This window comes from Buteo buteo, chromosome 6 (genome assembly GCF_964188355.1).
Source record: "Buteo buteo chromosome 6, bButBut1.hap1.1, whole genome shotgun sequence".
Lineage (NCBI taxonomy): Eukaryota > Metazoa > Chordata > Aves > Accipitriformes > Accipitridae > Buteo > Buteo buteo.
This window is the reverse complement of record NC_134176.1, coordinates 1523938-1540849: the sequence shown is the minus strand read 5'-3', so window position 1 is coordinate 1540849 and position 16912 is coordinate 1523938. Positions and strand designations below refer to the sequence as shown.

At 42.6% G+C, this 16912-nt stretch overlaps 1 protein-coding gene across 2 annotated transcripts in view; it reads right to left on the bottom strand.

The window, feature by feature from the left end:
* TOGARAM1 (TOG array regulator of axonemal microtubules 1) overlaps positions 1–16884 on the bottom strand; it is a 45751-nt gene extending 28867 nt beyond the window's left edge. For both annotated transcript variants that reach the window (XM_075029413.1, XM_075029414.1), the window contains exons 1-4: positions 15390–16884; positions 4370–4526; positions 2822–2956; positions 425–721 (exon numbers count right to left, since the gene is read on the bottom strand). In XM_075029413.1, the coding sequence (XP_074885514.1) occupies positions 425–721; positions 2822–2956; positions 4370–4526; positions 15390–16844 (2044 nt within the window). In that variant the 5' untranslated portion in view covers positions 16845–16884. The remainder of the gene's footprint in view (positions 1–424; positions 722–2821; positions 2957–4369; positions 4527–15389) is intronic.
* Positions 16885–16912: the final 28 nt, after the last annotated feature.

The window sequence follows — 16912 nt, the reverse complement described above, 5'->3', positions numbered from 1 at the left end:
CCAAATGCAAATAAAGAGGCCAAAAGGAAAAACGCAATGAGTAATACTGTTCTTGCACATGTACTAATTAGAGTATTAAAAGTAACAGGTATTTCTCTATTGGCTTTCTCTAAAAGTGCTAGATTTGGGGGTTTGTTTTTATTTTAGTTTGAAGAAAAACTTTTCCCTGATGCATTACTGATAACAAAAGCAGAGCTGTAGCATATTATGCTTTATGACAGAACACAAAGACTTCACTTTTTAAAAGAAGCCTCCAGTGATGTGACTAGACTAGCGCAGGTAGAAAACCCTCATGTTTCTAATTGCAATTGGAGCATTGCATAATTCCCCATTTATCCACCACTGTAGGTTTTCTGACCACTGCTTAAAGTCACTCAAAATGCAAACCTGAAATCTGTTTTCATTATATTGACAACACTCCTACCTGTATTATCTCCTGATTTTTGTCTGAGAAGCTGCTTCTGTGAATGAGGCTTAGGCAGTCCTTCAAAGCTTTTAAGAGGCCAGGAGTTTGAGAAGTTCATGGTATTATCTTGTGACTTCTTTGAAGAATCAGCTGGAGAGGAGATGTGCTTTGGGCTGTTCCTTGGCGATGACAGAGGGTAAGATGGCAGAATGAATGTGCCCTGGCTTGCATTAGGACCTTGGAAGGACATCATATGTCCTGCTTGATTGCAAAAACTTCTCTGGGTCTTGCTGGAAAAATTCAGGCTGGCACAAACTGAGCAAAGAAAAAGAGAATAGTATTTGTGGTAATTAGCCCCTCTGACAGCTCTTATAATAATAATTTACAATGAAATAATACACCATCTAGACAGTCAAAAACTGAAGGTCAGCATTTTACTCAAGCAGACACAGACAAATCAGCTAACTTCATTTTGCAAATTGCATTGTCCCTCAAAATATCAATTTCCTTTTTCTGCATTTGATCAAATGAGTTTAAGCCTAAGCTATTTCAGAGTCATGTTTTGAAGAACTATATTTAAAAAAACAAGTGATGCAAGTAGATTGAACATGGTTCTGTTGCTTGCTGCTATGTATTCCAAGCCTGCATAGCATGAAATTTGCAAACACCATTCTCAAAACTCAGTGATACAAGAGTGCAAATAAAGCACAAATATTTAAAATTCTACACCCTTAAAAAAAAAAAAATCCAAAAATTATTTTTTCCAAGAAACCAGTAGGTCAAAAATGGAAAGATAAGTGATGATTTGGAACTAGACTGTTTTAATTGTTTCCCATGAAAAGCAGACGCATGTTCCCTGCATGCACTCAAGCTTTTAGCCATGGAAGTGAAAAAGTGGACACAGAAAAACTTAACAAAGTTCCTGACAGCCTCTGGAAGGATCACTGTATCCTGGGCCACCTTAGCAATCTTGTTGAGAACAGCCCCACAACCAGTTCCACCAGCACAACTGGGAGAATGGGAAAGCACAGCCCAGGAGTGAGAAAAAGTGACAGTCTGAGTCAGGCTAGGAGAAGCTATTAATGGTCTGTGTCACTCCAAAGAAAACCATTCAATTGTGCCTTTAGTTATAGCATAAAAAATCCCCTTAGAAATCAGATTGCTCCAAGGTCTTCTGTCTTCTGCTCCTGCTGCTTTCCAAAGCTGCAGCACCCCGGTGCTCTCCAGGTATCCCAGGGCAGGAAAACTGAGACAACCACATCAGGTGTGGGTTGTGCTACCGGAGAAAGGCTCAAGTAACAGTAATATCTGGCACAAAAACTATTTGCAGAGAAATAAATCAGCAAGTGTGGGCAACGTACCTGGACAGCCTTCTGAAGACCGAGGCTAAGAGAAGAGAATATTGACTTTGTCGTTAGAAAGGCAAAAAACAAAGAGGAAATTTGTCCTTTCTTCTTGTAGGCATGAGAAAAACACAGTATCTAGAGCCTGTAAGTGGCTAGAGGTAAACCGAGTAAATAAAGTTCCTACATATCTTCTGAGAAGGCTGTCAGCTCTATCCCTTATCCAACACAGCTGGACCACTCAAAGCAGCCCTGTCCACAGATTTGGTATCATTACCATCTATTCCTCAGGACAGTGAGCTTATTCCTCCACTAAGTGTACGTCTGGCATTTTTATTATTGTTACTACTGATGAACAGCCAAGTTTATACATGTTACAGGTCCTGATTTATCTCAGCCTCCAGCTCTAGGGTTAAGGTGCACTCAATCAAATCCCTAGCCTCACTTTTTAAGCTAGCAGCAAAAGCCACCTGACATGGCAGCGCCCTGGCCATCTGTCTAGTAAAAGCTGTGCAGAGACCACCACAAATTAAAGCAACACTATGAGAATTAAAAGCTTTACAGGTGCCAACGCAGCGTCTCTGCAGCACACCAAGGTCACTTCCACCTGGCTGTCGTGTCCCGCAGAACGGAGCAGCCTGTGCCTCCTCCTGCACATGTTCCTGCTCAGACACCTCGGCTGCCCTCCACACCTCGGAGGGGACAAAAAGAGGTACGTGAACTGGTCTCAGAGGGGCAAGGCTCAGACCTGGCCCTTGCTGTTAAGCAGGCTGGACTGATCTGACCTACATCATCAACAGAACTCTAAAAATCAGTTTTTTTAAAAAAGCTCATATTCTGTTACAGTACCACTTTTTATACAGCATGCTGGTACAGACAGATACCAAAGGTGTGGGTTGCAGATTAAAAACCACAAATGAAAAGCACTACACAGGAGGGAGGCACAAATACATCTGAGTAGGGATTGAACAACATTTTAGTAATTGTTTTTATTTCTTAAGGCAGCATAGAAATAAAGAGACATATCCAAAGTAACATGCACTGACTTACGATACAGTTAGAATCCATATACCTTTGTCTTGCTGACAGTTATTTAATCCTAAGAATTGTAAATCAGAGTCCACACTACCACTCTTCCCACGTGTCTGTGTGTATCCAAGTGTTCCACATTTCCCTGAAATTTGCGGCTGATGAGAGCCCATAGCACCTTTCAAAAGAAAAACACAAATAACTAGATAAATACTTAATGTATGTTATTCAACAAAAACTACACAATAATATTTAATAGTGAATTAAGACTCTCTGTCTAACTTTCAGTGTAAAATATAACTACTTTCAAAGCATTTAATTCAAGAGTTTCTAAGGAACCTCATAATAATACCGTTCACAGGCACAAACTGGAAAAATGTTCTTCCAGGGCACTTTTCCAACTGAGAATTGTAGGGGGTCAAAAATAAAACCCAGAACAATCCCCTCTCTGAATATATGACAATAAAGGGAAGACAACACCTTAAAACCCCCAAATGCAGTGAGTTCCTTTAGAGTGATGTAACGCCTAGCATAGCTATGAGTAAACTTTGCATGCCACACATGTCAGCACTCCTCAGACAAAGCCAAGAATATAACCCACTGCCAAGCAAAGAAAATAAATCAGGTCTGGTCTTGCCCGGTCTTTTTACATGCCTTTTGGCTATTAAAATACAAATCACTGAGTCTACATTGCTAGTGTAAATTAAGTGTAGCTCTATACCTGCAATCCTCTACAGACTTGGTTTTCAAAAACAAGACGTTTTTCATTTTTTAAAACAATCTTTAGAGCTCACTCTTCAGACAGCTTTCTACCCTAGCTGCTTATACAAAGCAAAAAGAGAAAATATGCAAATCTAGAATAGATATGCACGGATCTGCTCTCCTGAACAGCCTACCATACATAAATACGACCTTCCCAACATGTTGTCCAGTTTCTGGTATTTCATACCCGGCCGTCACTATCAGCTAACTCTTGACAGCATACCTTTTATGATAACAACTGCTATTCTAGCCAACAACATATTCCTGCTCAAAAGTCTGTAAAATTCTGTGTCTCCTTTTAATTTACTGCTTTATCTGCAATTCATATTGTATTTTACAGTGTGAAGGAATGTTGGCTGAATTACTCCATTGCTGATCTACATGGTACTTCTTTTTCCTATTTCTGCAAAAGCACCAGAAAGCTCTATATTTCAGGGATATCCTGAGTCCTTTCGTTCAATACATCTGTTCACATAACCACACTATTTCTTTTTGGTCTTGCTGTCTGAAAAAAACCCTGATCTATAACCTCTATTGGATCTACCTAGTGAAAATCTGTGGGTGTACAGCAGGACTGGAAAACAGTGGTCTAGGTTCTGAGATGGCGTACGCTTCTCCAAGAGCAGGAATGGGACTGCTGCCACTTGCTTCAGCTGGAGGCGCAGCCCTGTGCCCAGTACTCAATTCTTCGTAGTAAATTAAAATAAATAACAAAACAAATAATCAACAAATGATAAATCATGCTCATAACGCTACAAATTTATGCTCAGGTTCTTCTAAATCTGTTTTGTAAACAGCAGATCAAACACTCTTCTGTGTTAATACTTACCAGCACAAACAGAAGAAAGCTCAGAGTTAAAATCTATACTATTCTGAAATAAATTCCTTGAAGCTCTTTTTCTACTAAAAAATAACTCATCACTGACTGGTACTCCTTGAGAGGGCCTTAACTTTGGAGAATGAAGAAAATCATTGGATGTAGAGAACTGTAGGAAAAAGGAAAATAAAGAAACATTCATGTGTGTAAGGAATGCACAACCCTTTTCTGTACAAACAGCAGAATTAACTGCGTATCTTTGTCATCTAGACCCCACCACAGCCTAAACCTGTCTCTCTTTACAATGAAGCTACACAAACCACCGTCAATATGTTTAAGATGACAGAACTGATGACAAATAAAGGTTTCTCCTCCCTATCACTTAGACAATGAAAAACAAGAGAGTGTGTACATGCGCTGTATCTTTCACTCACAGAAGCAAATGGGATTCATCATGCATATATCCACAGGCAAAGCTTACTGAATGAAGAGAGCAAAAAGCAGAAAAGGTTTCTACAAAAAAAAAAAAAAAAAAAAAAAAAGACGACCCCAAAAATAGCTGCCTTATTCTGCCTCGCCGTTCCTGGGGTGCATGTCATTCCTGGGGTGCATGTCATTCCTGGGGTGCTGCTATTCCTGGGGTGCCATTCCTGGGGTGCTGCTATTCCTGGGGTGCTGCTATTCCTGGGGTGAAACAAGAGTGCCAAGGAGGGGAGAGCTGTCCCCCAGAGCGTGGGCACCGACACGGGGCTGGGGCATGGCTCAGTCCGCCTTCAACCTCGTCCTCCTGTGGCCTAAACCCAAAGCACTACCTGAGTTTAACAAAAAAAAAAAAAATATTCTGTTTTCCAACATTAAACAGTCTCACCCAACCCTTTATTAAAAGATTGGTAACATAAGATATGAAGCTTTCACTGTCGTGAAACCAAGCGTTAAGTTTCTTGCAGCATGGCCAGGTCAGCAGTTCAAAAATTCAGATCCTTCACACAAAAAAACTGTGACAATTTTTTAAAACCTTAAAATTTAGCACTAAGCACCACGGCTCATCGACACAAACTGCCAAGACTTCCCGTGTTTAAAAAAGGCAGTTGATTTTTAAATGCACAACATTTTGATGAAAGTTTTCTTTTCCCAGCTACCTAATACTCTTAAGTATTTTAAGCATTAGAAAGCATTTTAGTTGGTTTCCAGATCTTACTCTAACATAGGTTGACACTATTCACACTGAAGGGAAAAAAAAAACCAACAAAACAAACTGGTAGAGAATTGCACTAGTCATCAATTTTTAAAATTAAACAATAACATTTTGAATTATGTACATTAGCTATGTAAGTGTTTAAACAGACAGCAGCTACTTGAGGTGTGACAAAAGCATGCTTCAGATTTAGTCTAAAAGCTGTATCTGGTAATATCAGCACCTTGTAATAAGAAATGGCTATATGTAAAGGAAAAATCTGAGTAATATAAATATTTAGCAAAGAAAAGATCATGCCCTAAATAAAGGTTTCTTGCTTTCTGATTTAATTAGTAAAATCAGTAATTTAATCATTTCCAGGCTATATTAACTCTGCTCTCCCCTTTCACAGACAAGGCTCCACACAGAGGTCAAAAGAGAAGTCTGAAGAGAAATGGAAATATTTACTCAGTATTGGAAAGAACAGCATCACGTTATGCCTAAAAACCTCCTTTACTCAATATACTGGTTGTGTGAATAGAGAATTTGTAGTCTAACCGTATATAGTACATTAATTTATAAAAATATGTACTTTTTAATGTCACTGCAGATCTCAGTTCACCGAAAAGATGGACTCTCAAACTGGGAACTTCACAAAAACTCTTGCAACATGAAATTGCAGTTCTCCATTAGTCCATAATTCAATTACCTCCTCAATTCACAGCCTGGCCCACACAATGCAAGTTGTGTTCAACAGGGAGAAACCGGTCAGCGGCAAACTCCGCACATACACGGTACAGCCGTGCTGCGCCTGGGCGACAGCAGACCCTGCAACACAGCCGGCTCTGAGGTCTGCTACACCTTCCACGCACCGGGATAAATCTCATGGACTCCTCTTGAAAAAATAAACTTCACAATTCAAACTTTTAAGTTACGTATTTCTAATTCTCCTCCAAGACTCTCCCCCCTTAAAAATGGAAAAAAGTAACTCACACATGGTACCTGTTAGCAGTAAACAAGTAAGTGCCGCTGCAATTTGCCTGTATTTCTATTTAATGCTTTAAAAACCCAACCGGTTCCCAAAGGGACAGCAGTTCATCCCTGCACCGAGCGCCAAGGTACACAGCTACATGGACACAGGCTCTTGAATGAAACAGCTTCCCTGTTCCTGGAAGGGTTTTTGTGGTTAACAAAAATGGCAAAAATTTTGTCTTTACTTACAAAAATGCACGTTCCAATTTACTGTCATGCACTGCATTTCATGGGCTCCAAGTTCAGCAGATATAATTAAATCATCCGCATAACAAATCAAAGTCTCGAATCTGAAGCATTTTAAGCAAACCCACCAAAATTCTCAAAAGCTTAAAACTTTACATAAAATCTTCCTCCCTGAAAGCCAGTGCTAATGCAGGGCCAGACTTTTTAATCGGCCTTCAGGGATTAGCCTCTCACTTGAAATATTTGTGGACAACTGCTTAAAGCATACGACAGCGAAGGAAAAGTTAAGGAGCCTTGATACAAAATGGATCTGTCTGAATCCCATTTTTTAATGGAAGACAGCAGAAGGAATCCAGCAGGTATGAAATGATTTAGTAGGACCAGAGCAGGAAATATGAAGCTTTGCAAAGAATAAGAAACAAGTTCTGATTTGAGGATATACAGTAAGAACAATGACTTAAATCACACCAGTAGCACCAATAACACTCAGCGCTATGTTGGCTTTTTACCACCCGGGTACCCTGAGGGACACCAATTTTACTTTACAGATGAGAAAAAAGAACAGCAGACAAGTGGGTGAAGTGGTTTGTTCCAGGTTATTACAAGTCGGGAGAAAAGAGGAGATGAGAACTCGGCATTCCTGCTTCTGCAATCAGACGGTTAGAAAACATCCTTTTCAATCTATGCATCTTTCGCTCCATAAATAAATGTTACTTGTATGAATTACTTACACCCCATTTTTCCATAGACAAAACAATATATGCAGAATGAGAAAATTACACAATGCTGACATGATTGTACAACTTTGCTCAGTTGTTCCAATCCCAGCTACAGGAATAAAAACTGTCTGCTTTCTTGTATGCAAATTGTAATTACAGCGATTATAAATTTCCTAAACATAGGCATGCAGGGTGGTGGCAAATAAACACAAACCTAAAGCTGCCAGATTTTTCACTGAAGTAGATTACAGAACCTGGCAAAGGGATTTCTCAAAAGGTTTCAGGTTCATTTAAATGCCACTAGTACCACCAATGTCGGAAAATATTTGAATCCATCCACCCAAAGGAATATTAACTTGGCTACCAAAGCACAGCCCTTGTGAGTGACCCACCAGTGACAACGGCTGTGTTCCTACATTCCCTTCCCAGCTGAGCAGCAGCAGTGGATGAGACAAAAGTCCTCCTAATCAAATACGCAGCAGACATCAACAACATGCTCCCAGGGAAGAGACAACAATAGCACAAATATGTAATGATATCTCCCCAAAATACTCTCCCAGCCTCCAGAAAAACCACAGCTCACATCCCAGAGACTGACACCTCAATTCACAATGAAAGGATAGCTTTATCACACAGACAGGTCAACCTCTGTGTCCCTTTAATCCTCGTTATCGCTGCGGAAAACAAAGAGTATTTTTTTCATAGAACTAATTTCCAGATCATTTGAACACTCACTAAGGTCTTCACAAAGCCCAGCTATTAAGTTCTCTGGTTATCAGATCAGTATGTAAACAGAGAAGAATTCCACATGTATTGCCAAACAGTGCAGTTATGTGAAATTGCACGTAGTTCATGTATACTTGTTAACATGGCTCAAAACTTCAGTAAAATGTTCAAATGCTCTTGCTTCCCCCCCAAAGGGCACTGCTTTCAGAAGCAGGTACAGGGACTCACAATGCATGTGTTTCACAGGAGAAAAACAGTAAGGTAACTCTCTAACTGCAATAATTACTAGGCATGTTATATTTTATATACAGCGTGCTAAATTTTCAAGGTAGACACAGGAAGGCTTAGCTACAAAAGATCAGCGAGGAACTCCCAGCACACTGTTAGCTGGTTTTGCAGCAACCAGTTTGTTCTTCATGTTTCAGCAGGGCAGTGGAGCTAATAAGGTCTACAGAAGAAGTAGCATTCGTTTTTTTCCGTCTCTCAATCGCGGCATGCTTTTGTACCTCAAACTGCAGACTGTTTTTGTTCTGATAGCTTGCTTAAATTAGAATTATAGAAGATGAAAATTAAAAAGGGAATGGGGGATTGCTACTGCAGTGTTCTTAAACTCATTTGTGTGACCTCTCATGAATGGCACAGCTGGGAAACCATTGGAGAACACAACATGTTTGGTCACAGCAGGCTAATTTCAATTACTCAACATCAGCACCCAAAAGATCAGTAGATCACATCAAGTTCTAAAAAAACAACATAAATGTTTATTTCAGAATAGGATCTGGTCTGGTTCAGATTGGAATTGTTTGCACTTTCCAAGGCTAAACCCAAGGAACAGGAGCAGACCTAGTACATCAGCATCTCTAGAAAGAGAATACTCCAGTGACTTCAGACAACTTTATCCATTGGATTTACAGATTAAAAAAAATTGAACATCACAAGCCTGGCTCTGCCAGCTCAGGATTAGAAATGAACGGGACCTTACTGAAGTACAAAGGAAAATATTCATGGGGTCATATGCTTTATTACCATTCTGCATTGCCAAGTATTTCCTATCTTTAGCAAACAAAACATTCCTCTGATGCTGTTAAAAGGCTCCTGTAAGTATATGCTTCAGAAAGTAAAACTACAGGTACTTGGGGAAAACAAACAAACAAACAAACAAAACCCCCAAAAACCAATACAACCACAAAACAGTTACCATTTTACTAATTTAGCTAAAAAACAGAGAATCTTCAGCCTACCACTCAGCTGAGTGGTGATAGCAACTACCCCTGTCCCATGTAAGGAGGAGCAGGTCAGGCTACTCAAATTTGGCTTTAGAAGAAGGTAGAGTCAAAAGCAGAGTCTGTCCTGTAGCTTTGACAGATGTGTGCAGCTGCCAAGAATGAGAAGCGTAGATGTACAGATAATTATCCTTTATTCAATAAACTCAGGTTTGGCTTTCAGAAAGAAAGAAAAATGGAAAGCTGAGGTGCTATGAACAGCTATTAAGCCGTAAGACTTCAGTTTCAGCATATAAAGCACTGAAGCATGAAATCACGCACTTTAACCAAAGCATACTAGTTGTCAGAAATAAGACCCACAGATTAAATAAAGACTGGTATAAATGTTTTATTTAATGACCTTTTTAAGGGGTGTGTGCTATATACCCCATGAGTGCCACATTTTGTAAGCGCACCTCAAGGCAGAACACTGCTGAGCTACGTCACTGGAGATGACTCCCTTTCCAGCAAAACTCCATGCCTGCGTGACTTATTCCGAGTCAGCCGTGGCATCGGGGCACGGTGGCTCCTCAGGTGACCAAACAGTCCTGCTGCACTCACCGCTTCTCTCTGGTCTTTTGATGGCACCCTCTGGCTCCGAAAGAGACAGCTGGAGGCACCCATTTCCTGAGAAAGGCCCTGCAGTGTTTACCTATCCGTCATGTTTTCTTCTGCCATGAGTAGGAAGAAGACTCCTTTCCGAGCACAGAAGGGCATCCCCTGGAAGTTGAGGTGGTGGCAGTTCAAGCACCTCTGACGAGAGCATCTCACTAAGGTGTCTGTAAGGTTGAACATAACTACAGTCTCATGCAAATCTAACAAATTAAGAGAAACTCTGAGCTCGCATCTCCAGCGTCAAGCTAACCACGATTAGGTGGTGGTATCTCCGCTGCTCGAGGTGGCAGCCACGGGTGTTAGCACAGTCACACCTGGACTCTGCGCTGTAGAGAAAAAAGAAACACACTGCGCAGGATGGACGCTCTTCGCTATGTTTGTCAGTGTAGTCAGATCGCCGTTCCCAATCCTGCGGCGTAGCTGGCAACCATAAGTTTCCAGATGGGTGGGAAACAAAATCGGTCTCGAAGGACTTCAGAGGTTACAGAGAAACGTTTCATCAATAACCCAATTTACCATCACTGACAGAAGCTGTGTTTAAAGACAAACCCTTGAAGGCAATGTGCTTTGTCTGCATTACATTTTTAGTACACATTAACTTACACATGTTTTACTTCACATCTTATCTGATCAGGGAAGTCTAGACATGGCCTTGGACAATCACGGTGTAACGTGACCCTAAAAATACTAGTAGAAAAACAACTTTAAACATTAAGCTAATTTCATGCATGCTTTCAGCCACAGAATGACTCCAAAAGTTAATTTTTAAGCAAATTCATTTCAAAGGAATGTCTGAATTAATTATTAATTTTTCACATTTTCATGAACAAGTCAACTACCCGAATTTTATGCGTGATATACCTTACTGAAAATAGTTAATAAGAGATACAGGGTGAACTTTCTTTCTCCCCTCCAACTTTGATTGCTAAATGCCCTGAGGAAAAGAGCTTTATTTATACAGCTTATGGCAATCTCCTTCAGTTAAGAAGGAATGTCTTCAAGTACAGGAAACACTGTCCAAGTTTACTCGTCCCAGCATGAAAACAGAGTTCACCTACTGGCATCGAAGGTACATACACTCCACAGGATAAAAGCAGCTTTGTGGCATGGATATAACAAAACAAGCACCATCAAGAAGCCAGCAAGTACTGTATAAAAAAAAAAATAAATCACAAAGCCAGATAAAAAGATGTCCCCTGCCCTGGAGAGCTTTACAATCTATTCAGACAGATGTACCAGTAAGATAAGACAAAAGATCAGGACATGAAGACAGAATAACAAAGTTGTCAACCTACAGTGACCGGATAAATATTTCAATACTTAAACCACCGTGTTGTTTAAATTTCCATTACAGTAAATGTGGGTCTAGCCAATAGTGCTCAAAGTCTCGAAAACAATTCATCTCATGCCAAATTAGGTCCTTGGTCACAAAGACAGCTCTCTATACTCTACTGACTGCACAGAGTAGCTCTCCATTGACAATGGGGCTACTTAAGCAATCGCCATATAGGTAACTAAAATGAATCTCTTACTCTTTTTCTCCCTGATACACAACGATGAGCAGCATTTGCCTTACCTTCTAATAAAAAGCCTCCCTGACGCACTTGTTTTTAAACAAGGCTGTTCCTTTCCCTCACAGAGGGCAAAGATGCAGTGGCTACGTTAAATCATACTTTCGTCTCTCATAGGAGCACCGTTACTGCCAGACTGTATGTTTGCAGACATTGAAGTAAAAAGGAATCGTTGGAATTTGAGAAACTGAGTGCCACCACTACTTCTGAGTGACAAACAGGTGCCACCAGCACCAGTTGAACAATTGCTATTGGAGAGAGAGATGGGTGATGGTTACAGCAGCGTAAGCGGACTAAATTAGTATGAGACTGTACAGAGACACAAAGCTACTCCTCGAGCCAGGTTCAACTTACATTCAACTTAGTATGTCTTGATGGCAGGTGGACAGCTGTTAATCCACAGAAATTTTTAAAACCACAGCTCCCAAAAGCCAGTTGAAGAGTAATTGTAAAACCTTATGTCTGCCAGTAGTATGCTCTTCTTAACCACCCACCAGCAAAGAAACAGCTTGCGTTTTCACATGGACTGAACCAAATTTTTCAAACCCACTGAATGCAAAATATTAGATGCTGTATTGTATCAGCCTTGAGATGTCTTGTTGTCATGATGGGACCAATGCTTTTGCCATTGTTCACGTCAGGTGAACCAACACCACTAAAGCAAGCTGGTAACACAGGCATAATTTTGATACCGTGTTCGTCTATGTCCAAGTCAAAATTGGCAACTTTCAAATTCTATCAAACATGACATCAAATGTTATTTTTGTCAGTACTTACCTGCATGTAAGCAAAAAGCTATGTGGAGAAGAGTTATACTTCAATGTAAAATGAATTCTGGTTAACTGGAGGTTTCTGGTTATTCAGACGTCTTTCAAGTAAGAGTGCAAGAGGAGCATTAACATGTTTCCTTTGGTAGGGTGCAACTGATGAAGCCTTCAAATTCTGACACCTCAAAGTTATCGATCTGCCTTCTACCAACATAAATATGCAAGAAAACAACATAAAATGGAAGTGAGAGGCAAACAGAACAAGTCAGAAAGCAGCAGGAAGAGACAGGAACAAACAGAATCTCTAGGAGGTATAGGATGTCTTAGAAAAAACAGTCATTAGATGCAAAAAAATTAGTTCTTATTAAAAAGGAATAAATGCAGTACATGACAAACAGGATTTTCTCCCTGGAGAAGTATTGTCATTGCCACCTACTGCATACTATGTGGCTGCAGCGAAAGCAAAGCAAGGCTGGTTAACTTCACAGCTTGAGTCCCCCGCACAGCAGCAAAGGAAAAGAGATTCGGGCAAGTAACCTGCCCTGATAGTCACAAGTAGTTCCTGTTCCAAATGACGCTTTTACCAAATAAAGGCTGAAAGTGATTCTCTTCTAATTCTGCAAAAACAGACAGCACAAATATAAGTTCTACATCTGTTCATAAGTGGGAACAAAGTGAAATATTTGGCATAATATGGAAGGATGTAAGAATAAAGATGATCACAAAAAGAAAATGTTAATTTATACTTGAAGTACTTGCATGATGTTATGTAATTGGAAAAGTCTTCCAAGGAGAAAAGAAGAAAACCTGTCACCCCACAATGATTCAGTCACGCAGACAAATGTTGGGATGACGAAGAGACAAGCCAAGTGGTTGTCAGATGTAGGAAGCCAATCTGAAGGTCTTTATTTTTTCCTGTTAGGCTTTACATACAGGAGGTAACTAGCGCTCTTACATGAGAGCTTCCTGCAGTCTACTTATGATTTGCCCGCCTTTGAGAGTAATACTATAAACAAAACCAAAACCCCACATATGCACACTTAGCACTCCAGATCCCTGGCAGTTAGGTTGGTTTTCATCCAAATATTATGAGATGGGATTTACGTCCATTAAGTTTATACTACACATATAAAGATATATATAGTCTAAAAAACTTTTATCATATTAGTATCAAGGATGTTTCCTAGTAAACCAAGTACCTCACTATCACTGACTTGAAAACACGAATATGTAGTTACTTCCCCAGATTAAATTTAAGTTCACACCATTTCTAAATGCACTTTACATATGCAATACCACAGAAACCATAAATAAATTGCTTTCTCTCCCTCTCTCCAGGGTTGGAAACTTTGGGCACTCCTCCCAATTTACAGTGATAAATACAATGACCAAAGGTTAAAAAATAAATAAAGAACCATTTCCACAGCACCTAACTGTGACTTCAAGAGAGGGCTGTCTCAGACAGAGGACCTTCCACCATTCTAAGCAACAGCCAGGTTTTGGTGCATGTACTGCCTTGCTTTTTGCTCGCCGTCTATAGAAAAACACAAACCCAGCCAGCAGCAAACAGCAGTACAGAACTCAGCCCAATTTGCCTAGAGAGTGCTGGCAATTAACTATTATTTCTACAAGTGGTATTAGTTAATACTGAAAAGCTGTTTCAAAAAGACAGACCTTCTTGCTATAGAGGTGTTTCCTACGTAACTTGTTGTCCAGACCCTATCTGCTTTGTGGTTAATCTAAGGGAACTTAGTTGCCTGATTCATCAACTCAGAAAGAGACAGATCTCTTTAGGAGTTGGAATAAAGGTAATATATGAACCAAGGAAGGACATGAGCATGTGTGCATACACGTATATAGGTGAACGACAAGGTTTTTACACTACAATAATGTTCACTCATGTTTCTTTTTATTAAGGGACTTTATTAAAAAGCCAGCCATCACAAAGTAGCACTGTTCATGACCTCCAATAGAGGAACAAGTTACTAAGCAACTAAGAATTACATTCTGAACATGTAAAGGTGGCAGGGAGGAAGTCTATTCTACGCAGCTCTTGATTTTCTAAAAAGATCTACTCAAACTCATTCACTGGAGATCGAGTTATGATAAATTAAACCTGTCCACTTAAAAAAAAAAAAAAAAAAAAAAAAAAAAAAAAACCCCACACACAACAGAAAACCCACCACACACAGACACACACTCCCAGGTCTTAAATGCATGGATGGTATCCAAAACAGATGACACATAACAGAACCACTGCCAAACTAAAAGGGACTTGAACAATTTTCCAAGGTTCCTTCCCTTTGCAGCTGCTGACATGGTCAGTAAGTGATAAAATCAAAACTCGGGTCAATCAGAATTGCTATTTCAGCCTGACCTACATTCTTTCTAGTCAAATCAGACTGAGGAACAAGAGCCACATAGATATTTGGCAACCCTCAGGTTTTATTACAGGTCAGTAGACTGCCAAAAAGCACTGGCTCAGCCACACTCCAGAGCTCTGCCTTCAAAGCCCGAGTTGAAGTAATTTGTCAGTTTTCCTCCAAACACCTTTTGGATTTAGGAAACTCTTTGCAGTCAGTCAGGTACTTTCAAAGGCGAATATACGAACAGAAGCTCTGAAACAGTTTCCCCACTCTTGTACTCATTCCCTGAGCCTTAGCTAGCCATTGTCAGAGGCAGGTCGCTAGGGTTAGAGGTAAGAAGTGCCTCATGGAGTCCAGCTAACTTCAAAAAAAGATTTATTTTTTTTTTTTTTTTTGGTAAGTGAGAAGTTGTCCGATTCCTACTAGTGTTAAATCTGACTGAAGGAGTTCTCGAATTTGCCTTCCCAGATTGATGTACGTATAGAGATCCTTGCACATCAAATATTAGCAGTATTAGCCATACCTCGCAAATACCTGTTGCTTAACAAGCCTTTGTCAACCTTCAAATCTCCCTTTGGAACATGCCCTAGAATAAACGAGCTACAAGTACGTACCTGCTCCACACCCTTTGTGAAAGGCATCTTGACTCCCGAACCACCTTCACTGTCTCCGGCATGCTCATTTTCCCAAGGCAGTTTGTTTTTTCCTTTACCCGCACTCAAGACTCTCCTTGGACTTATTCCTTGCTCGGCGTAAGCACCGTGCGAGCTGGAGTTTTGCAGAGCGTCATCCCTTGCGTGATACCCACAGTAACTGTGCGCGCTCTGAGTCCTGCTGCCCATCAACAGCCAGTCTGTATCTGCTCCGGGGGGTAAACCGGACCCCCTGTTATGACCAGATGACGGCAAGGGCACAGCGTACTCTACAAACCCTTGGTCTACTAGCTTGGGCAAGGTCTTCCTGGCCAGCCTGGCCTGCACCGCGTGCATCACCCCGTCCCCGTTGTCCTCAAGTTCCACAGCATCCACCGCCTTGAAGAGAAGGCCGGTTTTGCCCGGGCCCATGGACGATGCCAGCGCAGCGAACGCTTCCATGGCAGCGTGCCGGACCCTGCGCTTGCTGTCCACCAGTGCTGGAGCCAGCCCAAATGCCAGCTTGGCCAAGTCCAGCTCCTCGCTGGGGTGAGTGAGGAGGGCCATGATGCAGACATTGACCACCTCCTCACGGACTTTGGAGTTCTTGTGCTGCAGGTACTCCTGCTGCAGCAGCAGGCCCAGCACCTGCTTGGGACCTGCCGCCTTCATCAGCCGCAGGAACAGGCGGCCGTACTCCTGCCGGATGGCCAGCTTGTTGTCCCCCAGGACCTTAGCAGCAGCGGAGACCAGGGGCGCCAGGAAAGCCGGGACCCGGTCTCCCAGGCGCAGGGCCAGCAGATGTATCACCTCCAACGCCCCGAGCACCACCTTGAAGTTGGAGTCATCCAGGAGAGTGTAGAGGAAGCTGATGAGCCCCAGGAGGCTGGGGGCAGGCGTGGAGGTCACGGCGGCCTGGCTGGCACCTCCGACCACCCTCTTCAGCTCCTCCACCGCTTGCGTGCGGCTCTTGTAGTCCTCCTGGTCCAGCAGCCGGGCGTGCAGCTCCGGCGGCAACAGACCGAACTTCAAGCCGGCGCTGCCGGGCCGGGCGGGGGACGGCGGCGGCACCGTGGCCTCACCGACCACCCGCCGCTGCCGGCCGGCGGGTGGGAACGTCTCGGTGCCAGGCTGCTGCTCCTCCTCCTCCTCCTCCTCCTCCCGCTGCCCGGCGGGGCCGCCCAGCTGCCAAGCCAGGCTGCGGGAGAGCTCGCTTAACCCGCGCCGGGCGGCGGGCGGGCGGCCGGACCCGCGGTACCGACCGCGCAGGGGCGGCCGCGGCAGTTCCGCGGCGGCATCCCCCTCCGCCCGTTCGGCGCTGAGGCACGGCGGCAGCCGGCCCCCCCGGCCCCGCGTCCCTCGCTCGGGGCCCGCCGGCGGCTCCATGGCGCGGGCGGGCGGCGGCGGCGGCGGCGGCAGCGTGAGGGCGGCGGCCATGAGAGGAGAGAGAACCGCCCCCGCCCCGGCAACGCCGCGCGGCACAACACCGCCGTCGCCAGGGGCCG